Source organism: Megalobrama amblycephala, linkage group LG16 (assembly GCF_018812025.1).
Source record: "Megalobrama amblycephala isolate DHTTF-2021 linkage group LG16, ASM1881202v1, whole genome shotgun sequence".
In the NCBI taxonomy this organism is placed as follows: domain Eukaryota; kingdom Metazoa; phylum Chordata; class Actinopteri; order Cypriniformes; family Xenocyprididae; genus Megalobrama; species Megalobrama amblycephala.
This window is the reverse complement of record NC_063059.1, coordinates 18,583,993-18,610,636: the sequence shown is the minus strand read 5'-3', so window position 1 is coordinate 18,610,636 and position 26,644 is coordinate 18,583,993. Positions and strand designations below refer to the sequence as shown.

The following is a 26,644-nucleotide window of genomic DNA, read 5'->3' as shown; positions in this document are numbered from 1 at the left end:
ACAATGACCTGGGGCCCATTTCAGAAAGGAGGTTAAGTGAAAACTCTGAGTATGTTAACCCTGAAATGAGAGAAACTCTGGGTTGTCTGTTTCAGAATGGGAGGTATGTCAAATCCGAGAATGCAAGGTAAGTCAAGCCGCTTCTGAAAGGGAGATAACTTATACTCAGAGTCACTTACTATGGTCATTTACTCTGTGAATCTAACTTTGTCTGGAGCAGGTTTTCTTCGGTAAACCCAGAGTTTCTTTTGGTGTCCTCCCCTTTTTAAAGCAATGTTAAAATACTCATTCATTCACTCATTCACACTGCAAAAATGATTTTTCTTACTGAGTATTTTTGTCTTATTTCAAGTACAAATATCTAAAAATTCTTAAATCAAGAATAATAAAAAAAAAAAACACTCAATTGATGTGGGTACAAATACATTTATTGCATTTTGTCTGTGTGTTCACAATTAAAATATTATATATGAAAAAAGACCAACAGTTTGTCAGCCAGTTTGTCGGGAAGTGACGATAAGGTTCTCTTTACCTCGCTGGATGAAAAACGTGCTTTATCGCAAATGTTTTAGGTAATATTCCAATTTTGGACAAAAGATACAGGCAGATGTAGAAGATGAGGCGAGGCAAAACGAATCTAATACAGATTAAATATTTGATAAGTAAATAAAACAAACGCATATAATGTGAATTAAAGGAAACAGCGTGCTAATACACATTCAACACAACTGAAATAACTAGCAATATATACACACAATAAGAAAACTGAATAAGAAACAGGTGTGAGATATTCAATGAACCAAAGAATCACCATGACAACCAATGAAATCATACTGAGTAACCATTACAACAAAGGAAACACTGGAAATAATAAAGACAAACTAAAAGTCCTTGAACATGAAATTGAAAAAAGAGCATGTGACACAGAGCAGTTGTTTTCTCAACTAACCTGCCCAATAGATCTGAAATTCCAAAGAATGATGCATATAGTTTAAAGGAAATTTAATTTTAAGAATTCTTGTTTGAAGTTATAATATCTTGATGCTACGTAATATGCATGACAAATTCTATAATTATTGATGAAGTCTGACATTAGCGCATTTTAGTTGTTTGATGTATAGCATTTTCATCAGATATTTTCATACATGTTGAGTTCGTCCATTTCGGTATACTCAGCTTCATAATCATTACTCTAAATGGAATATTTCAAGAGAAAACAGAGAGCCAGACATTGATCAGTAACATATTTCAGTAAGCATTTGTCATATGATCTAAGTATGTTTTCCAAAGTGTAACACTGTGTAAATAATATACTCACATAGTAGGATTTTGGGTCACTGATGTGCATTGGGGAGGAAAATACAAAAATGTTGTTGTTATTCCACTTAAATATCAAAAATACCTCTTTTTTAAATAAAAAAAGCAAAAAGAATATAACTGAACATCTATTTATTAACTATGCATTAAAGTTACCATGGGCTTTCAGAGACTCAAGTTCAAGTGTACTGTACCTCTTTGGTGATGGCATACAAGGTTTGGAGAAAGGTGCGTTTCCTAACACCGTACATGCATCTTTTGACCTGTGAACAGATGTTATGTCAAACTTTGTTCATGAACCTTTTCCCCTTTTTGATTCTATATGTTTTATTTTATTTCCTCTTTGATTTTACCTCCTGTTAAATGCTTTTCATGTTGCAGAGAATAAAAGTTGATGTTGACTGAAGCAACCAAAAGATTCAAATGATGACAATTCTGCTTCTGTGTGCTGCAACACTGCAGCATATCAATGTGACTTTTCAAAATGATCTAAAACTGTGTTACATTATATATTTTAAAAGAAGATAAGAAAATAAGATGATTAAATAATGGCCACGTTCACACAGTCATTTTTTGGTATTGACAACCGCATTTACTTACAGGTGTGAGTCTCGAATTGTCTTGTTCACACAGCAACTTTCAGTAGCGTTTGGAACACTGTCTGTATGAACGTGCAGCGAGAGTCAAGCCCGTATTCTCTTGCTAGTAACCATGACGACAGTCACCAACGTAATATTAAAGATGGCGACGTCCATAAAACTGAAAAGTAATTATCACTTTTCAAATGACAAGAGACTAACTGAACCGTGAGTTCATCCATCAAAACTTCATTAACCAACAGCAGCATGTAAACACACACGCTAGCCGGAGTCTTTAACCGCTGCATACCGCGTGTCACGTCCTTTGCGAGATCTCGCGCATGACAGGGCATTTGAAAAGAAACACAAAACTGACATAAGCCGCTCCGGTGGAGAACAGTGACTGGATCTAACACCTTGATGACGCACAGCTCACATCTCTGTCACAGTAAGTTACTGAAAACGAAACCACACAAAACACCTTAGAAGAGTGGCTCTTTCGCACTGTAGGCTATGACGTGACAGACAACTAGTTGTCCAGCCCTGTTCCGTTCACACAGCGCGAATATTTCCGAGAATGCGGTTGTGAGTCCTGAAAATTTACAGGTGTGAGTTCGGATTATAGAATGCGGTTGTCACTCCCGTAAATAACCGTACTGCGTGTGAACGCAACCGTATTAAGGATTCAAATACAGGACTGACAACTGCTTCTGTGTGAACGTGGCCAATATCTACTTCGGTAAAGTTGGTTTTATATTCGCACATTCGGACATCCGTATTCAATAGCCTTGTTAATCACACTACATTGGACATTCAGTGGACATTCACAAGTAAATATGCCATTAAAACAATACTTGTCTATTTTGATCGACTGTGAAAAATGTTGTAAGTTGACAATCGCTGGTTGTCAATATCATGTCGCTGCTTAAAATTCGCAAACATTAATTTATTGCACATTTATTGGAAAGTCTGAATTTATCAGAAGTCCGAATGTGCGAATATAAAACCAACTTTACCGAAGTCCAATATCTAATCAAGTAGCACAGGAGCAAAAAACTGAATGCTTAAACATTATATTGTATCTAGATAAGCACTGTTTGTTGTATAATCATCCAATGAACATCTAGCCAAATATGGTAATGTCACGATTTGAGTTCTGTTCATGTGTAGAGTTTGTTTTTCAGTTTGATAATCGGATCTATGGTTTGCCCAGTTTATTTAGCCCTGTGTTTTCCTCAGTTCTTTGTCTGTCTTTGTTGGATATCAAAATATTGTTGTGTTGTTCTGTTAGAATTTTGCCTGTTCCAGTTTGCTGAGTATACTGCTATATTGAGTTTTGTTTTATTAAAAGTATTGCTGCACTTAGATCCTGACTTCTATTATCCTTGCCTGCAACCAACACTGACAGAAAGACAGACCATAATCATGGATCTAGCAGAAGTGTATATGGATTTGGCTGGCCGTGTCCTGACTCACTACCTCATCAAGATCCTAATCGAGGGAGGCTACAGTCTCACCATCACAGTAGTTTGTGAAATCTATGAGTTTGTTCCTGAGAGGGTAACACTTTAGAATACTGATCCTTCATTAATGAATAACTACACAGGAACAAATGACTACAAAACTAGTAGTTACTGATTAGCTAATAGATTAGCTAATAACTATAAAAACAGTAGTTACTGATTAGCTAATAGTGAACTACCACATTCAACTGAGCACTATTACTTACTAATTCATTAATCAAAGTTTCTTGTTAGTTAATAGTAGTAACTAGAGTGTTAATAATGCATTACTCCTTTGTTCCTCTGTAGTTATTCATTAATGAAGGATCTGTATTCTAAAGTATTACCCATGAGGGAGAATTTCCAGAGTCTGTTCCTGAGAGACAATTTCCTGAGTTTGTTCCTGAGAGAGAATTTCCTGAGTCCGTTCCTGAGACAGAATTTCCTGAATCTGTTCCTGAGAGAGAACTTCCTGAGTCTGTTTTCTGAGTCTCGTCCCGTCATGGCCGCCATTCCAGAGTCTCGTCCCATCATGGCCGCCACGCCTGTGCCCCTAGGAGTATTGGTAGAGTATGAGGGGATGTCTTGGAGCCCAAAAATGGCTCCAGCCCGAGTTCACTCCAGTGTCGGCTCCAAGCCCCTGAGTCCACTCGAGTGTTGGATCCAGCCCCTGAGTCTGCACCAGTGTCGGCTCCAGCCCGAGTTCACTCCAGAGTCCATCCCAACCCAAGAGCCTGCTCCAGTCCATAAACTCCTAGCTCCTCCCAAGAAAATTTTGGGGGGATGCCATATGTCCCTGGCCAGAGTGGACAGGCCAAGTTTCAGGACCATGGAGGCTGATCCGCCACGGCCCCCTGAACTGCCAGTGCCCCCCTGGCCCCCTGAGTTACCTGTGCCACCCTGGCCCTCTGAGTTGCCGGCACCACTCTGGTCCCCTGAACAGTCTGTGCCACCCTGGCCCCTGAGTTACGTGAGCTGCCCTGGCCACCTTAACTGCCAGCACTGCCCTGGAGGCTTCCTGTCCTGCTAAGCCACGTCCCCATCAGCCTCCAGAGTGCCCACCCTCTTGTCTGCCTTTGTTAGATATTGTTTTGTTGTTCTGTTAGAATTTTGCATGTTCCAGTTTCCTGAGTAAATTGCTATTTTGAGTTTTATTTTATTAAAAGTATTGCTGCACTTAGATCCTGACTTATATTATACTTGCCTGCAACCAACGCTAAAAGGTAAACTGATATGGCAAATTATTAGATGTCATACTTTGTTCTCAGAATAACTAATTTTTTTGCTTACAAAAAAATGTGAAGTCATAAACTTGTAAGATCTTGGAAATGGTAAGAGAAAGACAAGTTCTTTGAATATCATCTTCATATAAAACAAACATATCAAATTCAGCTGTACTATTTTAGTTAATGTACATTGGTCCCAAAAGTATTTTAAAAACTTGAACCACAATTAAAATTGTAATATATTTGCTTTGTTTAACAAAATGTCAAAACAAGTGGGATTGATTCTAAAGAATTATAGCACAAGCACACTTTTCAATCAAAACAATGAAAAGTTCAAAAACTACACTGAAAAGTTCATAAAATAACTACACTGGTTAGTTCCGGACACCTGCCTGAAAAATTAACACATGGTTTAAATGAATTTAAATGAATAGAAAAAGTTTGCTCTGAAAAAAGCTCTATATTACTTTGTTAGAAAAACTAAATTACTTGTTAAAAATGTAAACATTTTTATATGTGACTTAAGTATTCAAAAACGTTTTGGGGCCACCATATATATGTGGTAATAATATGATGAATATACTACATAAAACTTCATCCATCTATGCAGAACAAATATTACCCTAAAGCAGAGTTTCCCAAAAAGGGGTTCATGAGTTAATGGAAAGCTAATACGTTAATCTAACATAAAATTTTAATAAATAAACTGAATTAAAACCAAAATCACAATATAGCTTAGTGTGATTATCAAATCAAAGGCTGTGATTTAATCAAATAAGTATAAAGTCTGTTATGTGTTTGTGATTGAAGCATGAAATGGTGTTCTTTCACAGGTCATGGTGTTCTTTCACAGGTGTTTTAATAATTACTATTAGCAGCAGTAAACAAACCCGATTCCAAAAAAGTTGTGTTACACTGTACAAATTGTGAATAAAAACAGAATGCAATGATGTGGAAGTTTCAAATTTCAATATTTTAATTCAGAATACAACATAGATGACATATCAAATGTTTAAACAGAGAAAATGTATCATTTTAAGGGAAAAGTAAGTTGATTTTAATATTTCATGGCATCAACACATCTCAAAAAAGTTGGGACAAGGCCATGTTTACCACTGTGTGGCATCCCCTCTTCGTTTTATAACAGTCTGCAAACATCTGGGGACTGAGGAGACAAGTTGCTCAAGTTTAGGAATAGGAATGTTGTCCCATTCTTGTCTAATACAGGCTTCTAGTTGCTCAACTGTCTTAGGTCTTCTTTGTTGCATCTTCCTCTTTATGATGTGGCAAATGTTTTCTATGGGTGAAAGATCTGGACTGCAGGCTGGTCATTTCAGTACCCGGATCCTTCTTCTACGCAGCCATGATGTTGTAATTGATGCAGTATGTGGTCTGGCATTGTCATGTTGGAAAATGCAAGGTCTTCCCTGAAAGAGACGACGTCTGGATGGGAGCATATGAAGAGTTTGGTTCCAAAACGCAATAACTCCATTTTGATTAATTTGAGTAAAAAGGTGTTTTCTTTACCAAGAAAGTGGCAAGATGAAAACCACTATTTTCTGTTTCAAACTTTCACATAGCATCTTTTGGTTATAAAAACATAAAAAATTCAAATCTACATTTTGATTTTAAAAGTTTATTATAAAAACGTATTATTTTTTTTCCCCAAAATGCAATAAATCCATGACACTTTTTTTCAAAATGCAATTAATCCATCAATATAAAAGTTATTTTTCAAATTGAAAATACACAACAAAGTAAGTTGATTCATGTACATGACAGAGTCTCAACTTTGCCAATATTTATCTTATATACAGGCATTTTACTAAAAATACATTCAGCCGTCGCTCCCAAAATGAATCTTGTTAAATTATTTGTCATTACCGATTAAAGAGTATCTGGCGCCACCGCACGGTTAAATAAACACATTTGCCGAGTACATTGGTATTAAAAACGGCTTTTAAAAAAGCCTTCAATGTTTACAGTGGGTGGAATGGAGCGCTGTGATCGGTTGAGCGGATATATCGCGTTCTGCAGAGAAGGGAGACTGGCGTTTGTCGCGTTTTGGAAAGAAAGGGAGAAAACATGACAGAATAACACGACGGATATCGCATTTTGCGCAAAATTAATAAATGACTTTTCAATACCGACCAGATACAATACTGATTTTGGTGGAAACTCAATTTTTTGAAAATGGCGTTTATCGCGTTTTGGAACCAAACTCTTCATATGTTGTTCTAGAACTTGGATATACCTTTCAGCATTGATGGTGCCTTTCCAGATGTGTAAGCTGCCCATGCCACACGCACTCATGCAACCCCATACCATCAGAGATGCAGGCTTCTGAACTGAGCGCTGATAACAACTTGGGTTGTCCTTGTCCTCTTTAGTCCGAATGACATGGCGTCCCAGTTTTCCAAAAAATAACTTCAAATTTTGATTCGTCTGACCACAGAATAGTTTTCCACTTTGCCACAGTCCATTTTAAATGAGCCTTGGCCCAGAGAAAACGCCTGCGCTTCTGGATCATGTTTAGATATGGCTTCTTTTTTGACCTATAGAGTTTTAGCCGGCAACGGTGAATGGCACGGTGGATTGTGTTCACCAACAATGTTTTCTGGAAGTATTCCTGAGCCCATGTTGTGATTTCCATTACAGTAGCATTCCTGTATGTGATGCAGTGCCGTCTAAGGGTTTTCCGGCCTTGACCCTGACACACAGAGATTGTTCCAGATTCTCTGAATCTTTGGATGATATTATGCACTGTAGATGATGATAACTTCAAACTCTTTGCAATTTTTCTCTGAGAAACTCCTTTCTGATATTAGTGATCCTCTGCCCATCTTGACTTCTGAGAGACACTGCCACTCTGAGAGGCTCTTTTGTTGCCAAATCATGTTGCCAATTGACCTAATAAGTTGCAAATTGGTCCTCCAGCTGTTCTTTATATGTACATTTAACTTTTCTGGCCTCTTATTGCTACCTGTCCCAACTTTTTTGGAATGTGTAGCTCTCATGAAATCCAAAATGAGCCAATATTTGTCATGACATTTCAAAATGTCTCACTTTCAACATTTGATATGTTATCTATATCACACTATCACAACTAAAAAGAGGTTTCAATCCACTTTAAAGTACAAAGTCAATGCAACTTATATCTGTTTACCTGTATGTCATGGACCAACATCAAAGACCCGTGAACATGCAAATGTGTTGTTAAATTACTGAAATATTCACTTTTGTCACAGCTGACAAAATGGTTTGGCCTAAAGTAACATATCCAAAGAGTTACCTTCGTCGCTTCTTGTATATGATGACTCCAGCAATTATGCAAGCGATTAGAAACACAAGTGAAGGTGCCAGGATATACAGACCGATAGTCTTCAGGCCAATAAGCAAGGGATCTGCCTCATTATGGAAAGGGGATAAAATAATTGATCATTATTATAAGCACAACTGAAAGACAAGGCAATGATGTAAGTATGAGCTACAGGTGGAAAAGGCACATGCTTCTATTCTGTTCTGGATTGGATGCACAAGTTTAACACTGTGTCTACAACATGCCGCAACAGCTTGAAGCTGTCTACACTGGACGCAACAGAGTGAATGTTCCAAATTTATTTGTCCCTTATGTCAGAACGACCATTTGGAGTACATCCGAAATAGAAAACAGATCAGTTTACTGTTTGGGATTTGTCATGTCACATCAAATCGCGTCCATTGTAGACAGTCTCACTGATTATAATGGATGCTATTGCCTTTTGTCGCATTGCTCAAAGTCCATTGTAGACAGGGTATAATTAAAACAATATGAATGATGAGGCTTGGAGAGATCACACATCATACAAGATGCTAAAAAATCACTCACATTGCACATATAAAACAACAGAAGCCGTAATGTCTTTTCCAGAAAATTTCACAGTGCAAATCAGTTTCTTCCCATGGTCGTCTTTTGTACCCAGAATGGTTATGCTGGAATAGGTGACCCGATCTAAAGTAGAAAGTGTTTTGCCCCCCGTTGAGACCCTCATGTTCTGATAGTTCCATGTGATGACTGGAGTCTCTTTCTGGCAGGAGTGATAGACGGAGCAACTGAAGTTCTTTGGGACGCCCTCTGTGAGTTCTGCCAGTTCAGGCTCAATTGTTATTTTTTGATGAACACCTGAAATTAAACTGAGATCTTGTAATAGGCAACAAATGTGAGTTTAAAGTGAAATTATATGTAATATCACACAGAGCAGTTAATATTTGTGTTTACTCACATTTGGCACTTTTGTCTTTTGTAGCTGTCACTGTTATGCCACCGTGATGTGTTACAGAACACTCAATTGTTGAAATTTCTGCCTCTATAATGCCTGTGCGTGTGAGAGTGATTTTCCACAGGCCGTCTTCAAGTATGCTCATTGACTAATTTATCAGTTCCTTCAGGACCTTTCAGAACGATGTTTGGTTCTCTGTATGGACACGTGTGGAAAGTTGAACATGTCATTGTAATAGTCTCACCCATCCTTTCACCTCCATAAATACTGATGCTGGGCTGCTGTGGACTTGCTACAAATAGTAGAAATGTCACAATTAGTCAACACACTTTCATAACTAGATCAGGAATCAAGCAAATTTGATGAACAAAGTATTTACATACCATCAACTAGAATTGTGGAGGTGACATCATAAAATGCGTAGGTGCGCCATCCAACGTTTTCAGGGTCAATCCATGCATACAATTTCTCTTCATTATGGGACTTTTCCAGATTTCTGATCAGCAGACTGCAATCCCCATTTGATGGGTTTCCATATAAAGAAGTTTTTCCTCTAAACATCTCAATGACATTCGTCTGCATGCAGAAGATCATAAACTAAAGGATAACCTTTAGAGACCCACTGATACCACACAACTCGACGTGGGTTTTCGGGTGGGTATGATGTGTAAGAGAAAGAACATGGTATAACCAGACAGGAACCCTGGAGGCCATGAATGTCTTTTGGCATTTTCACTTCCCATGCTAAAGTATCAAATAGCAGAACAGCTGTGGGACAAAAGTTGGAGTCATTAATGGCTGTGTGTTCATTTAAGCTGGCATTTTTAGCATTTCACTCATATTATTTATCTTAGTAAAGGATATTATACAAGACTTAGTAGTTGTCAGTAGAGTGTCAGTAGATTCAGCTCATTGTGACTGCTGTACACATTTAATGTAAAGATGTATTGCTGTTATTATATGATTTTTAAATCTCGTTAATTTGGTCTTTGGATAAAAAGAGACAGTTATGTGTGAAAGTTACTGATTCTCTAAATTCTAAAACACTATGAAAATGATCTATAAGAAGAGACACAATTGGGAGTTTTTTTTTCTTTTCTTTTCTTTTCTTTTATTTTCTTTTCTTTTCTTTTTCTTTTCTTATGATCACTTCTTAACTCTTGTGCTGTATTGAAAACCTTACACTCGTGGTGTTCTCGGTCAAAAATGACCGGCCTGCAATAAATTGCTTATAAATCTCTCATTATGCTGCCTTATTACCAAATATTGGATTCAATCTTTTTGTCAACTTGTTTTCTTTCATTTAGGACAGGTTTTGTATTTATTTTTGGAACTAATCGACTGTAGGCCTTATTTATCTAAGCTTATGTACCTCAGTTTTTGAGTAAAAAAAAAAAAAAAAAAAACATTATTTGTGGATAATCTTCAACAAAATATGGAAAAAAACCAGCACTGCTTTAATATTTAACTAGGAAGTTTGTTTTGAAATGCCTTACTCGCTACTGCTGTGCCTGAATACTGAAGAGAAGAAGCCTCAATTTATGTACATTTCTGTTCAATTATATAAATAAATTCAAACATTTATTGTGACAGAACATAAACAAAAAATGCCTAAAAGAGAAAAACAGACACTGTACCTTGGATAAGTAAATGAAGTAAAAGCTGTGCTTTCATGTTCCTGGATCATTACATAAACGAAAAACAAAGTTAATAATGGTTAAAATTAATGAATTTCCAGCATTCTGTCCAACATTGCTCAAATCTATTTTACTACTTATATTTCAGTTTTTCAAATAATTTTTTTTTCATGTTTTTTCTCCCCTCAGTCTTTTTGTAAAGCATTTTTTGATGTAACATACTTTCATTTTTCATTCTTACCTTCTCAGTAGGCCTCTGTAGAGAACTGGAAAAATAACCTACTTCCAAGAAGACAAAAATAAAGAATAAGAGAAGTGAAAGACAGGACAGGGGGTGTTTTCATAAAGCTCAGCACTTCTGTTGCTGTAAGTCTCATGCCCCATTTCCTTGGTCTTAAGTGTTGAAGCTCATCACACGTATGCACTTATATAGTGACAGTCTTACAGTATATGCAAATATAGTATTTTTGACAAGAAACACCACCATTTGTGAAGCTGACAAGAGGGTCTGTTTTATGTTGTTTAAAATACATAAGTGGTACATTTAAAAACAAAGTAGAAAACAGGATTATATGTTTCTTTTCACAATCATTGTTACAAAGATTATTATTTCTGAGAGCATTTGGTTTAATCAGAATCAGTGATGAATCAAAGTATGAATTAATTACTGTGGTTGACCTTTGACATCCAATCCTGTGTACAAAGGAATTGACTGGTTCCTCTCCCTGGCAGTCTATAGTACCCTGCTCTATTCCAATGAATTGTAAATGCTCACTGACAAACTTTGGTTATCTTTTTTCAAACATATGATTTAAATGGTGATACTTCTATAGCGATTATTTATTAACTAGTGAGACCATAGTTTGATTAATACAGAGCCCCTAAAGGGACCTTTGCAAAAATAAAATAAAATATATACAGACTTATCTCATGCTCATGAAAAACTATTGCGTACACTCGAGAAACGTTTGCGTGCTTGTGCATTACAATTTCCGTTTTATGTATACTATCCAACCATATATCCTTTGTGCGTCACTTGCCTGTTTAATGTGAAGAAAGTGAGAGTATGAATGCGCATGAATTAATAAAGATTTATTTGCTCAAAATTTTGCTTTTGTTAGGGCATATATTACAGCCGTATGCTTTAAAGCATTCTCTGTGAGGGCTGAGAAACCGCACATGAAATGGCTGATACAGTAAAAAGTGCTCAACACGAAATGGGCTCAGTGTGTATTGTCATATGCCAAGTTTAATGGTTTGTGAAAAGACATTGGCACATTGAAAATGATAAAAATTTGGATTTCATTAGGGCAGTATATTTATTTTGTTCTATATAAAAATTACTGGAACAGTAAAATGTTCTTAAGTTTCTTATTTCACAAGATCAAAACCCCCTTTAGTAAACCACTTTGTCTGATTTAACGCATCCTTTACAGGTGGCAGAGAAATGCTTATTTACTTCATTCAATTCTAACAGTGCTTATTTCGAGCAGAGCCATAGAGATAAAGGAGTGTAGATATAAAGGAAGACTGATGCTTCAAATAAATGACATAAGAATAAGTAGCTGGATTCATTCTTGTATTAGATGAACTGCTCTAACAAAATACAAATTTGAACACTTTATATCAGCCCAATGCACAATGCACTTTTCTTATTTTGCTCAAAAACAGAAAAAAAAATTCTTATGGTTCATATTCACTTACATAATGTAGGGCCTCAGGGAATAAAACACACAAACAAACTATTACCGACAATGCTCAAATTGTCCGGACCCATTTCCTGTCAAGGCTCGGTTCTTACCCCGAGGGGGCACTGGATTGCTCCTAATCTAACTCAGTCAGCATTAAGAGAAGTGATAACATGACTCAAGGACAGAGAACATCTGTTCTGAGCATTTCCCGCCTATCAGAAATAAATTAATCAGTGCTATCATGTGCTTGTGAGAGGATCGTTGAAATTTATTGTGATCAGGACATCAACACGTTTGTATCAATGGAATGGAAACAGGAAACAGCAATACAGCGCAAACCTACAGGAAACATTAATTAATGGACCTAAGCACAACGGGTCCATACAGGTACGTCCTATGACTGGGTGATCTCATCTGACCCAGTCTTGCATTCTTCTATTCTTACAGACAAGGAAATAAACATTTTAAACAATCTCAAAAGGACAATCATTGAGAGATCTAAAAGGGTTAACTATATTTAGAATAATGATGCCTTATATGTGATTGACATGCTTATTGGAACTTATGATATTTTAATCTATGCATTATTGTGATTATTATTTTAGTATGTCAGGTTAGTAATAGGTGTGCAAGAGATGCGTCATGTTTGAGTTTGAATTAAAGCTCACGTTATTCATAACACTGTGTGCATGAAATGTCAAAATTCTGTATCATGGGGATATTGGGAAACTTTATAAAGTTATCAATCAAAACAAGCAAAAGTTCCACAAATGTCACATGATGCAATCAATGCGTAAAGAGAAACAGTACGGGGCGTGTCTAAGCTCCGTAACAGCGTCTCATTGGAGAATCGCGTCGTAGGAAGTGACCAAATCTTCTCCTTAAAACTATGATGTCCAAACAGCTTATTGCTGGTGGTTTTTCACCCAACAGTCGTGGCTTGTTTCACCAAACGGCCTGTTACGGTCTAAACAATTCATTCAGAACTCTGAAACATTCCGCTGAAGCTTTGTGACCAAAAATCTTCAAAGCCTAGAGCCGCTCTAGCAGAGTCTCAGAAGAGCTTCCAGGGTGTCACAAGCTGCCAAGGCAACCTCCTTTCAGGAGACGTCACACCAGTCAACCGCCGGGGTTTCCCTTCCAGCTTAACATGAGCCACGATGTGGACCGATTCCCTCAGCTGTCAACTTGAACGCAGTCTCCTATCTATTGCTGGAAACAGGTGACCATACATGAAAATCCCTCACCTTTCAGCGAAATTTGCCATTTTGAAACCAAAATAGGTGACCTACATGAATCGTGTAGATTCGATGAGTATTCATATTCAGTGAACTGCGAACAGGTACACGTGGCAGAAGGGAGCGCGAGATTCAGTGAACTGCGAACTGCGATTCAGTGAACTGCGAACAGGTGCGCCTGCCAGGAGGGAGCGCGAGATTCAGTGAACTGCGAACTGCGATTCAGTGATCTGCGAACAGGTGCGCCTGCCAGAAGGGAGCGCGAGATTCAGTGAGTGATTCAGTGATTGCGAACAGGTGCGTGTGCCAGAAGGGAGCGCGAGATTCAGTGAACTGTGAACTGCGATTCAGTGAACTGTGAACTGCGATTCAGTGAACTGCGAACAGGTGCGCGTGGCAGAAGGGAGCGCGAGATTCAGTGAACTACGAACTGCGATTCAGCGAACTGCGAACAGGTGCGCATGCCAGAAGGGAGCGCGAGTGCATGGAAATATTAACACGAAGGGCCTTGCATCACCAGTGCAGACCACCATCAGAAGCTGAAAGCACGCCTGGCCTCGGCGATTTACCTGACTGAATTTGGTGAGTGATGGTTTCAATCATTTTAATATTTTCTGGTATATCTAAGTTAAGTTACCAAGGAGCTATGTTGACATAGACTTAGCTAACGTTAGCTACAGCTTGATGAATTGAGTCATTGAACACAGCAGGAGAGAACGCAACGTTAGCCAGCTAGCTAAAGCTCCGGTGGAAAATTATTAGCTAGCGCTACCATTTTTGAGGAGGTAGATTTTGAGGTGAGGGGACTGACAAGGCAGAAGGTAAAGTGGTCCACCGTTATATCAATAAGCAGACCTGCCAACCTGTACGCAATTTGCGTAACGGATACGCATTTTGACTTCAAAGTACGCTGGTACGATTTGTCACTCTAAACTACGTAAAAACCTGGTGACGCCTCTCTGACGCAGTCCTCAAATCAAGCAACAGCAAAAGAAGAAGAGTTCGACCAATCATAGAGCTAGGTTCTTCCCCCAAATAGCAAGTGGGGATAAATGACAAATGCGTAAAGCCTATCATTAAAAAGAGACTGAAAATTGACACCAATAAAGATTCCCACTCGATCCCCCTTCATAATACTTAGTAAGGAGGCCATAATAATTTTTGACTCATGGCTGAAGTTAAGTTTCTCCAGCTCTCCCCAGGTTGGCAAAAAAAAAACCATCTCAAAATGCATCAGATTGATGCTTTAAAATATGGAATATTTAAATTTTTGTTCCGGGGGACCATGCCACTGGACCCCCCTAGAGGGGTAATATCCTTCTCACCTTTTTCACCCCTGACCCGTTTTCATGCTGGGTGACAGATCCTTTGAGGCTAAGCAGTCAGAATCAAGCCAAAGCTATGCTTTTGTGATGTTCTCGGGTTGCGATCTTAGGTACTAGTACTGAAGTTGGGACTTTATTCACAACTCACTCTATCAACTCCACGAATGTGTGTGTGTGTGTGTGTACGTATGTGTGTGTGTTTAGATAGCCTTAGTTTCCTGTAATCATAGAAGTAGTTCAATAAATTTGTGTTTGATTAAGAAACATTGTCTTGTGTTGTGTATTTTATAAGATCAAACTCTTGCCTAAAAAATTACGTTACCTGAGCTCGAAGTTAATTAAATGCCAGATTTTGTGTTATATTCTGTGGCCAAGAATAAAACAAAATTGGTAGGATACAGTATAATCGTGCTGATAGTTGGACTAACAGCTGATAAGTTATATTATTAAAGATTATTACTACAATAATCTAAGTTGCGATCAAAATGATTTAACCTCCCCATTTTTTTTTTTTTAATTGCATATATAACAGTTTAGTGACAAATTAAAAGTGATAATGTCAGAAATGTAATGCCACAACATTCTGGAGGATGAAGCCCTTAACACCCTGTTCTGGATCGGGACAAACTTCCACAACACCATCCATGTTCCAGACACCAACGGACTGAGTTGGAGGGAAGCTGTCATGAAGTGTCTGGAGAGCGTGCAGTCCCGATACAGAACCCGGCCAGACCCAGAGCTCAGCCCTATACCACCGTGATCGCTTAGACCGACGCCTAAGCTCCCCACAGACTGGAAGCTTCCGCTTGCCGCGATGAGTGAGCCTATGCCCAAGGATGGGGAGATGGAACACAACATCGGCCTGGAGCCGAAACACCACAAAGACTCTGACCAGTTGTGTGAGCTGACGTCACTATCCATTGCCTTGGGAATCCTCGTGGAGTTCAAGAGGATGGAAGCGAGCCCCGTCCACCCTCCCGCAACTGAGAGCAAGCACCAGCTGGACTTATTGGACAGTCTAATTGAGTGTGGTGAGATTAATTCCCTATATCCCTGGAACATATATGAATCTGAAACTGTATCTGAATCTTCTTCGTCAGTCCTGTTATCCCCACCTAGCCTCCCTCTCCCACCATCTCTACTAAAGGGCACTCTGTTTTTTGGGGGAGGTTTGTGCCACTCTTCATTTCCAGACCTCCGCCAAGCCTGTCATCATCATCTCCAATCAGTCCGTGTCACAATATCCTCCTCTCAGTGGCGAGGTTACACTCCTCCTGGGTGATATACCTCCCAAGGCTCTGTCGCCGTTTGTCCTCGCCCTGAATCCATCACCGTCATGGCTCCTACTGCCATTGGATATTCAGCATTGCTGAGTTCTGGGTCACTTCCACCTGGCCACTCCTACCCGCATCACCACAACGGATGCTACCTCCTTCTGTACCGCCCTGGTCGTCGTCCTCCATCTGTCTGCCTGCCCCTTGTACCTGCCCATTGCCACATCCTCCTCCCAAGCCGCCTCCATCTTCCCTCTATGGCATGAGGCCACACCTTCTTGGGCAGTCAAGGTGGAGCAAAGCTTGACAGGTGGCCAGAGCGGTGCAGGTTGGACAGCGGGCCAGAGCGGCACAGTTGGAGATCACCATGGTGGAGCAGATGTCGAAGACCACCACAGCAAATCATATGGGACTATATACCCCCACAGTTCAAAAACAACCTCTGTGGTCAGATCAGGGCTGGAGGCTTTGGATTGGCGATCCTGACTGTTGGCGACTCAGGCATGGCATTGCTGATGGCTGGGGATTCTGGCGTGGTGGCCATGACAGCTGGAGACTCTGGCATGATGGCCATGACAGGACAAGACTCTGGAATGGTGGCCATGACAGGACAAGACTCTGGAATGGTGGCCATGTAGGGACGAGACTCAGGAATGACGGTCATGCCAGCTGGGGACTGCTGTGGACCAAACTCCATGGCCGTCGGAGTTTGGGTAGTAGGGCCCCTCCCCAAAAATGTTTAGGCAACGAGTCTTCCTCCACTTTGCTCACAGTGAAGGAAGATCCATTGGCCGATGACATCATCCAGCCTGCTCCAGAAACACTCTATTAGCATGACCTCATCCAAGGGAGCAAGGTGGTAGTAAACTAAAAACTCCTCCACATAGTTCTCAATGGGACGGCCATTTTGAGAAATGGAGCAGAGAATATTTTTTTCATACCAAAATTGGTGAGTAAGTGGTGCTTGTTACCCTCTTGCTCTATTAAGTTACAGGCTAAGTGCGACATTGCGGGCTGTAAATTAAAGTAGTGCTTGTTACCCTTTTGTTTCATGTAGTTACAGGGCAAATGTGACATTGTGGGCTGTAAATTAAAGTGGTGCTTGTTTACCCTCTTGTTCCATGTAGTTACAGGGTAAACACAATAAAAAATACAATCTGATATTATTGACTCTGTAAAACAACTTAATTTAAAACAGATTTACAACACTTCTTATTAATTTATTATTTTTTTAAATCAACTTTTCATTTCAAATACTAAAGTCCTGACAAAAAGTAGCATGTTCTATCCTTTTGTTTTTTTTATTGGTTAAAATGAATGGAGAATATTTCATGTTTTTCTATGCTTGCTCAGCAGCTATAGTTCATGATAGGCTATAGTTAAAGGTGCCATCCAACATTTTTTACAAGATGTAATATAAGTCTAAGGTGTCCCCTAAATGTGTCTGTGAAGTTTCAGCTCAAAATACCCCATAGATTTTTTTTAATAATTTTTTTTTAACTGCCTATTTTGGGGCATAATTAGAAATGCGCAGATTCAGGGTTGCAGCCCCTTTAAATGCTCACGCCCACGGAGCTCGCGCTTGCCTTAAACAGTGCATAAACAAAGTTTACACAGCTAATATAACCCTCAAAATGGATCTTTACAAAGTGTTCGTCATGCATGCTGCATGCATGCGTCGGATTATGTGAGTATTGTATTTATTTGGATGTTTACATTTGATTCTGAATGAATTTGAGGCTGTGATCCATAGCTAACGGCTAATGCTACACTGTTGGAGAGATTTATAAAGAATGAAGTTGTGTTTATGAATTATACAGACTGCAAGTGTTTAAAAATGAAAATAGTGACGGCTCTTGTTTCCATGAATACAATAATAAACGATGGTAACTTTAACCACATTTAACAGTACATTAGCAACATGCTAACGAAACATTTAGAAAGACAATTCACAAATATCACTAAAAATATCATGATATCAATGATCATGTCAGTTATTATTGCTCCATCTGCCATTTTTCACTATTGTCCTTGCTTGCTTACCTAGTCTGATGATTCGGCTGTGCACATCCAGACGTTAATACTGGCTGCCCTTGTCTAATGCCTTTCATAATGTTGGGAACATGGGCTGGCATATGCAACATATTGGGGGCGTACACCCCGACTGTTACGTAACAGTCAGTGTTATGTTGAGATTCGCCTGTTCTTCGGAGGTCTTTTAAACAAATGAGATTTATATAAGAAGGAGGAAACAATGGAGTTTGAGACTCACTGTATGTCATTTCCATGTACTGAACTCTTGTTATTTAACTATGCCAAGATTAATTCAATTTTTAATTCTAGGGCACCTTTAACAAGTTTGTGAATATTTTGAATAAAAATAGAAAAACTAAATAAAAGTGTCATACAAAATAAATAAACTAAATAAAATCTGTCATACAGTGCTTTTGTGGCAAGCATGATGCGTCGCCCCCCACATTAATAATAAATGTGCACATATTGGTAGCCTTCAGTAAATTAACTTCTCTAAGGAAATGATTCATAAAACTGGAATTCCTGACGACTCACTTAGGCAGTTCAGAGTCTATTCTTTCATTTCAGGAGACAATAATTTTATTTATCATGCACTTTTGACTTTTCATACAGTTTACATTCTCCGACAGCTATATTACACACTGCATGAAAGGTAATGTTCGAAAAAGCATAATAGGGGCACTTATTTCCCTGTGTTTGTTTTGAATTTGTTCATGTTTAGAGTTTGCTCTTGATCTACTTTTCTTGTTCTGTTAATTAGTCCTGTCATCCTCTGTTTCTCTACTTTCTCCTAGGGTACAAATGTTTTGATTAAGCTGTCACAGGTGTTTCATGTTTCTTTGTTTTGTCTAATAAAGCCCTGTGTTTCTTTCAGTTCATTGTTAGTTCTGCGTAGTGTTTATTTGGTTGTACTGTTCCTGTTCCTATTCTTGCTTGTTATGAGTTTGATCTTGAATAAAGACTGCCGCACTTATATCCTGTTTAATTTCTGTTGCAACCAACCATGACATTTGTAAGATTTTGGGAATGTGGTATTTGATTACACTAATTAGCCTTACCTGAAAAAAGCCTCAATTTATGTGCATTTCTGTTCAGTTATTATCATTAGTATTCAGTTATTATATAATATAATAATATTCTATTATTCACTTCAAATAAACATTTATTGTGACAGAACATAACATGCCTAAAAGAGAAAAACAGACACTGTACCTTGGAAAAGTAAATGGAGTAAAAGCTGTCATGTTCCTTGGTCAATACAAAAACAAAATCCAAAGTTAAATGTTAATAATGGTTCAAATTAACAATCATTTCGTCCAGCATCATCGCATAACTCTAGTTTACCATTTATAATTTAGTTTTTCATAGTCTTCTTCTAAAGCACTTTAACATTTTAACACTTTCATTTTTCATTCTTACCTTGAATAATCCTCTGTAGGAGCTTAGGAAGGAAAAGGAAAGGGACAAGGAAAAGGGTGTTTTCATAAAGTTTAGCACATTTGTTGCTGTAAGGCTCATGCCAGCCAAGATGAAAGATATCTCCTTAGTCTTATCAAGGTTCGGAGCTCAAGCTCTTGTGTAGTATCTGTTGGGGATTGCCCCAATGAAAGCTGGTGTATATGTTATTGACCGCTCAGAACTCTGGTCAGGGAGTCGGAGTCATCAGATAGATTTGAACTGTTTATTGCACAAGAGTGACCATATACACATAGAAGTGCACTTGAGGTAGTTTTCTGAAATATATAAAATAACAGAAATAAATATTCATTTTCTAAATATAATCAACAATTTAACAGATTACAAACTGAATGATAAACAACTTTACATAATGAACTGATATATAAATATGACAGTAATATATCAGCATGAGTCAGCAATATTAAGCTGCAGTGTAATAAAGATTACAAAACCCCCAAAATATGAATTATATAGGGTAATGAGTAATACAGGCAGTAATAATAGCGACCACAGGATGATATGATCCAACTGAGAAATGTTAAACTTGGAGCAAATAACTTTAATAAACATTACTAATACTAGCCGCGATGCTAGCGGCACAAATCCGCTCGTTAAAAAGATCGCGAAGCATAAAGAACATAATGAACTAAATCTAATACTGCTGCAATACAGTATAACGATCTGCATTAACTACACTATACACTGAATTAAAACTTACTTGTCATTAACTTTCTCTTGCGCATGAATGCTGCACTTTAGTGAGAGCGTGCAATCTGACTGCTCCGCTGGAGTGATAGTGAATAGGCAGATACGCTGAGCTCATACACGCAGGAAACACTGCACTACGTTAAGTCAAAACTTAAAACGTCACACACATAACGAACTTTAAACTTAAAAGAAGAGAATTCACAACAGTATCAGTCAAATACAGCATATTCTGACAGGAAAACCATCATTTATGACTCTGACAAGAGGGTCTGTTGCAAAATCTTTATAATACACAAGTGGTACATTTAAAAATAAAAGTAAAAAATGTGTTACACAGCTACTTGTTAATTCTGAACCTGCTATTGTGTCTGATAAGGATTATACATGTTTCCTTTCACAATCATTGTACAAAGATTACTATTTCTGAAAACATTTATTCAATCTGTTAATTCAGGAACAATGTATTGTCAATACTGTTAATTATAGTGCAAGTACTGTAAAACAAATTTTCAGTAATGTAGAGCAACACAATTTACTGTTTGCTACAATACTGCAAATTCCACAGGCTTACTGGTTTCGTAATAAAATATTTTTACAGTTTGAATGAAATACTGTAGTTGACCTTTGACCTCTGAATGGCCTCTTGTACACGAAAGCATTAACTGATTCCTCTCCCTTCAGTCTTGGTTTGGTTTGGTTTAGTTTTTTTTTTTTTTTTTTTTTTGCTTTTGCACAAATATAAAATATATACAATAAAAAACAAAAGTACAATCCATATACTGTGCAAGGAGAGGCAGAAAACCCAAAGGGCTTATTTAAATCCTCCACCTAAACAACAACAAAAAACTAAATGTGAAATTAAAGAAAGAAAGAAAAAATTAATAAATATACAAATGTATATAACTGCAACAAGTTAATTACAGCATGTATATATAAAATAATAATATACTCCAAATAACAAACCATATAGGGTGCATAAAATACATGAAACATCAATTGAACAAAAAAGCACAATTACAAAGCAGCAATAAAATGATTCTTTTTATAACATATTAAGGAAGAACATTTTTTTCTGCTAGATGGGATAAACCATTCCATAATTTCTATGTCTATGATCTACGGCATCCTGCTCTGTTCTAAATGCTCACAGACACGCTTTGGTTATCCTTTTTCAAACAAATAATTTAGATAGTGATACTTTGGTATGTTGGTAATATATTTTGCAAATTCACCCAAATTTTGTGCAAGCAAGCAGTGCTGGTTCCTGTCTCTGACTACAGCAGCAAGTTAGCAGCTATGAAAAGATACTGATGTCATTAACACCTACCATGATCTTTGGTCTATTAATGGTCAGAACAAATGCACATTATTTATTTAGAGAACACATCACACGACTTTGCTGATGATTAATTTTGGATAATTTCAAGTAGATGACTCATCCTGCACTATATAGATTTTTGTTAAAACAAATTCTGTCAAAATAAGAATCTATAATGAGAATGTTTCTTCCCTGTTAATTTAAGCAAATAAATCATCCTAGGTACTAACAAGACTGTATGACACTTTCTGATCCATTTTATATTTATTTATGGTTATGTTCAAACATGCTGGAAAGCATTGATAAATGACAGAGTGGAAAAGCATTAACAAAATCAATTAAGTCAATACATACATGCTTCAGACTCAAAAACAGACAGTGATTAAGTATACAATCTGCTCTACTTATTTTGAGCATTTTTCAAAAAAGAAAAAAGAAGAAAAAAACACTGTGTTGAACCTTGTTTTGTACATAATCATCATATATTTCCATACACGTTGAGTTCTTCCATGTTAGCATAGTTGCCCTCATAATCATAACCCTTAATGTCATATTTTAAGGGGGGAAAAGAAAAGAAACAGGGTTCAGTCAATAAATTATTTTAGGGGAGCATTTGAAATAATAGAATTTGAACATGTTTTCCACAGTTATAATGGTAGAAATAAATATACTCACTGAGTAGGATTTTGGCTCACTGAGGTGAAAGGAATGGGAAAAACAAACAAACAAACAAACAAACAAAAAAACATTTTTATCTGCTTTCATCATGTCAACTGTTAAAAGAATCTTAAAGTGGCACAGGAACTTTTATTATGGTACTCTGGTTATAGACTAAACAGTATTTTGCTGTGTAACATGCTGTGTAATGGGATTAGACCTTGAAAGACAAAAATGCTCTATACCTCTTTGGTGATGGAATACGAGGCTTGGAGAAAGGCTTGTTTTGTGACACTGTAGATGTGTTTGGCCTGTGAAGAGAGAAAGTTCATCAGTGAGTGGTGTGTACAAAGCAAGAATGTGTGAGGCTGTGAATTTTATGAAGATATGTTTTATGTAAAATACACTGTTCAGTGTGCATATACAACTGTAAAACATTTGTCAAAGGTGTCAACACTCTTTCCCATGTTAGTCCAAGCCGCTTCTCTTCATATTAAAATGGTTGGGAGAGAAATTCTAAATTAGTCTCAAGTCTAAATACAAAGATAAGTTCAGTTAAGAAAACTCTGTTCCAAACTGATTTCCTACATCAGAGAATGGGATTATAATTGTTAGTGTAATATAAATTCAAAGGGTTTTATTATTGATTATACATACCTTTGTTCAGACTGTCTTTCTGACACATGCATATCATGACGAGGATGTCTACAGTCAATAAGAACAATGCACTGTAAATGTTATGCTTCACTTTCTGTTTGCCATCTTCTCTGTTACGGTCTAAAATATTGAATTCATTTTTCACCTGCACTATCTCAGGATTATCTAACCCAAATATGGGGATGATCTGATAAACTCTCCAGGATGAGTTGAAAAGAGTTAAAAAATTCACATCACAAGCAGAAATTTTGCAATTTTGGCCTCTTGGTGGCACTAGTCAGTTTGAAATAGAGAACTCAAATATAAAAACAGATATTCTGAAGGATGACAACAAACAAAAAAACATACAAACCTGTGACGCCTTTTATACATGAAGACTCCAAGTATGCAAATGAGGATGAACACAAGTGAAGAAGCAGTGACATAAAGCTCGAATCCAACACCTTGATCTCCTATGATAATATTAATGTTAAAAGGATTAATAGTCACAACTTTCGAACATCATGAACTTCAGGTTCTTTTTGACCAGTCATAATAATACCAATGCAAAAAGCAAATCTCATTAACAGAAATTCAAGAAAAGATTCTTAGATGTAACTGTATCAGTCTATACTCACTCTTAACACTCAGGAAGGCAGTATTGTTCTGAGTTTTACCACCCCAAAAGTTGGCAGTGCAAACAATTTCATCTTTCTCTTCATATCCATTTGGAATGAAGGTCACAGTGGACACTGTTTCCCAGACGCCTCCACCCATGTGATTGTGACTGATAGTTTCTTGGGCTGTTGGGATGCTCCAGGTGATATTGGGAGGGTGAGAGGAACATGTGTGGTTGACTGAACATTTGACGGTGAGGTGTGCCCCAGGCTCAATGTCTTCAGGGAGGGACGACATCACAGGTTTGTTAGGAGATGCTTTTTACCAAGAAACACAAAAACGTTATATTAGTTCTGGGAGGTGATGAATGAATTAAACTAAAAAACTGTAAATGCAATTTTTCAAAAGTGTATAGTATAGTATAGTTGATATATCTCCTCACCCTGCATTATAATGAACACACAGTTGTTGTTGAAGCTGTATTTCTTGTTTTCCTTTTCTGCTCTGAAGCAGAATGGCCCGTTGTCATGAGTTTGCACATCATCCATCTCCACAGTACAGTTCTGCTCATCAGGGTTTCCCAGAAGCCTTGTGCGGCCTTTGAATTTGCCAAATATGTTGTCCGTTTTAGTGTGGAACATGTAGCCATCTGTTTTGGAGATCCAAATAATCTGGAGGCGGGTCACATATTCCTCTTCCATCTTGAAACTGCACGGTATTACCACACAGGAACGGGTCAACGCTGTGATCATGGGCATTACGTCCACCTCATATTGGAAATTAGCTAAAATCATATAATTGTATAATTATATAATGGATTAATAAACATTATTACAGAATTGAAAGTATTATTGCTTAATATCCAAAGGGCTATGAGTGCAGAACAATAGTATAAATATAAGAGTAGTGTAAGGCCATGAGTCCAACAATTATTTTTTTTTTTCCCCTAAAACCAGAATATTGGGGAGATTATATTTTAAAAATTGTTGTCAATGGGAGCACCACAGATATTTTAGACAGCAGCGTGACAAGGCGCTGAGTCTCTATAGGCTTTATGCCGAATGTTCACATGAACAAACAGGAAAACTGGTCTCATAGCATCTGCTTACTGGAGAAAGTGTTAACAGCAGTACTAACTTTAAGGCGTTATCTATGGACTTTTAAGGTAATCAGCTAGTTATTTTTATTGTTGCTGTTTTATTTTAATTAAATATCTAAATGTTAATGAGAAGAACAAAGTTTTTAAGATATCAATATGCATCATGAGCATCTGAACGCTTGCCGTTTTTAATTCATAATTCAGTGGGTCACATAATTCGGCACAATGCTGGAAAAAACGGCAAGTGTTCAGCGTGAAATGGTTTATGCGCAACAAACTTCTGCATTCAGTAAAACAGGTTGCACCACTTCAGGTTCAGTTTTTTTTGCTTTGTTAAATATAAAGCCGTATTTACTCAAGAAAGATACCTTCAAAGGAGCGAGCAAAGATGATCATAATGCATATTGATATCTAAAAAACTTTGTTCTTCTCATTAACATTTAGATATTTGAATCAAATAAAACGGCAACAATAAAAATGACTGGCTGATTACCTTAAAAGTCCATAGATGAACCAGACCAGAGTTGAAAAATGTTCAACTTTGGTTAAAACCCCATCCAGTCACAATGAAGAAGAAACAAGACATCACATCCTGCTTAAACAATGAAAACAGAGGACAACAACAAGCACAACAATGGAACAAATCAATTAAGAGCCAGAGCAAATATTTCATATTTACATTTTCAGAAAAAAAACTATTTGCAAAAAACAGATACTAGTAACACTATTCCAGATCATAGCATCAAAGTGTCGTAACTGAAAAAACCCCCAAAAAAACAAAAACTAACAAACAAACAAACAAAAAGAAGCGCTCTAAACCGCTTGGCATTTTGGCTAAAATGCTTTGGTGGACACGTGGCCTAAGGGGAAAAAAATCCACTTACTTTCATTCAGGATCTGGACTGGTTTCTGGTTCTCTGTAAGAGAATAAGCAGAAAACAAGTAACCATTTTTGAGGCTGCTTTATTTATGGTTGGTTTTGATGTAAGTGAAGTGTCACATTTGAGCCTTAAACTAGAAAAACACAAGCACTGAATGCAGTAAATTGTCTCAATACTCAAGGGGGCGATAGTTTCCTTCAAATGGCTGTGCTATTAAACCTTGGCTGTGTCCGAAATCGCCCCCTATACCCTTAACTCTGAAACACATACCTCGGGTCTTTAGTGACCCGGGACATCACTACCCGCCTCCTCATCCATTTTTTTTTTAAGTTAGACATCAACCTTCTAAGAATTCCTCAATCAATTCATTATAAAAAATATAACAAAATATAACAAAAAATATAACATATATATATACAATTTTAAAAGAATGCATGTTTTCTCATTCATTTTTTGTAGGGTTGCTAATGACCCAAGGTATATGACCCAGTGTATTTTGTTCTGCACAACAATAATTGAATCTTTAATGACTGAATAAGTGCAGTTCACCTTTAACCCACAAGGTTCACAATGTCTGATACAAATTAATTAAGTGATGTTTCACTCATAGTTACTGCAGGCAGAAAACAAAAGAATAGGATGTATCATCAGCAAAACTTTTGCTCATCTTATTACTGCAGAGCAAGTACTGAACACAATAATAAATAACATTGATGATAATAAATCATATAATCATATTTGGCTTATTTTGATCTCGTTTGTGAAGCTGTGGTTGCTTATTTGTCTTGGGAGAACTAACATCACTTGTAAAAACTGTATACTTTGTGATTAGCAGTGTACAACCAACTCCTATTTATTTAAATGAGGAAATACAGAAATCTACAAAATTTCCTGACACACTAACATTTGTTAGTTTGTTACATTTGTTATTCCTGACAAAATAACATATTTCAAGACTGCAATAAAATCTGACATGAACTATCTCATAAATGTTGTTTATTATGATTTGAAAAAATATATTCACATTGCCGTATTCATATAATTCCATGAACCAATTCAACTCAGATCAAGCACTATATATGCAAACATGACAAAGCAGAATTTGAATGGAATATATAACAAAGCAAGTCAATAAGAGGTTTTCAAATGTCTTTAGTTTCAAGTTTATGAAAATAAAACAAAAGATAA

The 26,644-nt window shown here is 37.3% G+C and overlaps 2 protein-coding genes and 1 pseudogene across 4 annotated transcripts in view; all 3 read right to left on the bottom strand.

Annotated features, from left to right (window-relative positions):
- Window positions 1-765: 765 nt before the first annotated feature.
- LOC125249651 lies at window positions 766-19,505 on the bottom strand (annotated as a pseudogene).
- Window positions 19,506-21,814: 2,309 nt separating this feature from the next.
- Window positions 21,815-25,753, bottom strand: LOC125249791 (sialic acid-binding Ig-like lectin 13). 3 transcript variants are annotated; one of them, XM_048162177.1, is made up of 8 exons: window positions 25,460-25,753; window positions 23,919-24,184; window positions 23,497-23,793; window positions 23,232-23,331; window positions 22,880-22,927; window positions 22,468-22,533; window positions 22,241-22,259; window positions 21,815-22,106 (listed from the first exon to the last, which is right to left on the bottom strand). In XM_048162177.1, the coding sequence occupies exons 2-8, from the start codon at window positions 24,175-24,177 to the stop codon at window positions 22,044-22,046; spliced, it is 852 nt and encodes a 283-aa protein (XP_048018134.1). In that variant the 5' UTR covers window positions 24,178-24,184; window positions 25,460-25,753; the 3' UTR covers window positions 21,815-22,043. The 3 variants fall into 3 exon arrangements, with proteins under 3 accessions (XP_048018134.1, XP_048018132.1, XP_048018133.1); XM_048162175.1 differs by lacking the exon at window positions 25,460-25,753 and having other exon boundaries at window positions 23,919-24,514; XM_048162176.1 differs by lacking the exon at window positions 25,460-25,753 and having other exon boundaries at window positions 23,497-23,754; window positions 23,919-24,514.
- LOC125248250 overlaps window positions 25,462-26,644 on the bottom strand; it is a 28,489-nt gene continuing 27,306 nt past the window's right edge. The window contains exon 6 of the mRNA XM_048159977.1: window positions 25,462-25,492. Coding sequence (XP_048015934.1) covers window positions 25,462-25,492 — 31 coding nt within the window. The remainder of the gene's footprint in view (window positions 25,493-26,644) is intronic.

Bases quoted from the DNA above. Each gene is read 5' to 3' on its own strand.
- LOC125249791 (XM_048162175.1), bottom strand. From the start codon at position 24,270: ATGATTTTAGCTAATTTCCAATATGAGGTGGACGTAATGCCCATGATC. The intron at 23,332-23,496 runs GTGAGTATAGAC...ATATTATCATAG, and splicing joins TGCCTTCCTGAGTGTTAAGA to GAGATCAAGGTGTTGGATTC. The intron at 22,534-22,879 runs GTATGTATAATC...CTCTCTTCACAG, and splicing joins GAAAGACAGTCTGAACAAAG to GCCAAACACATCTACAGTGT.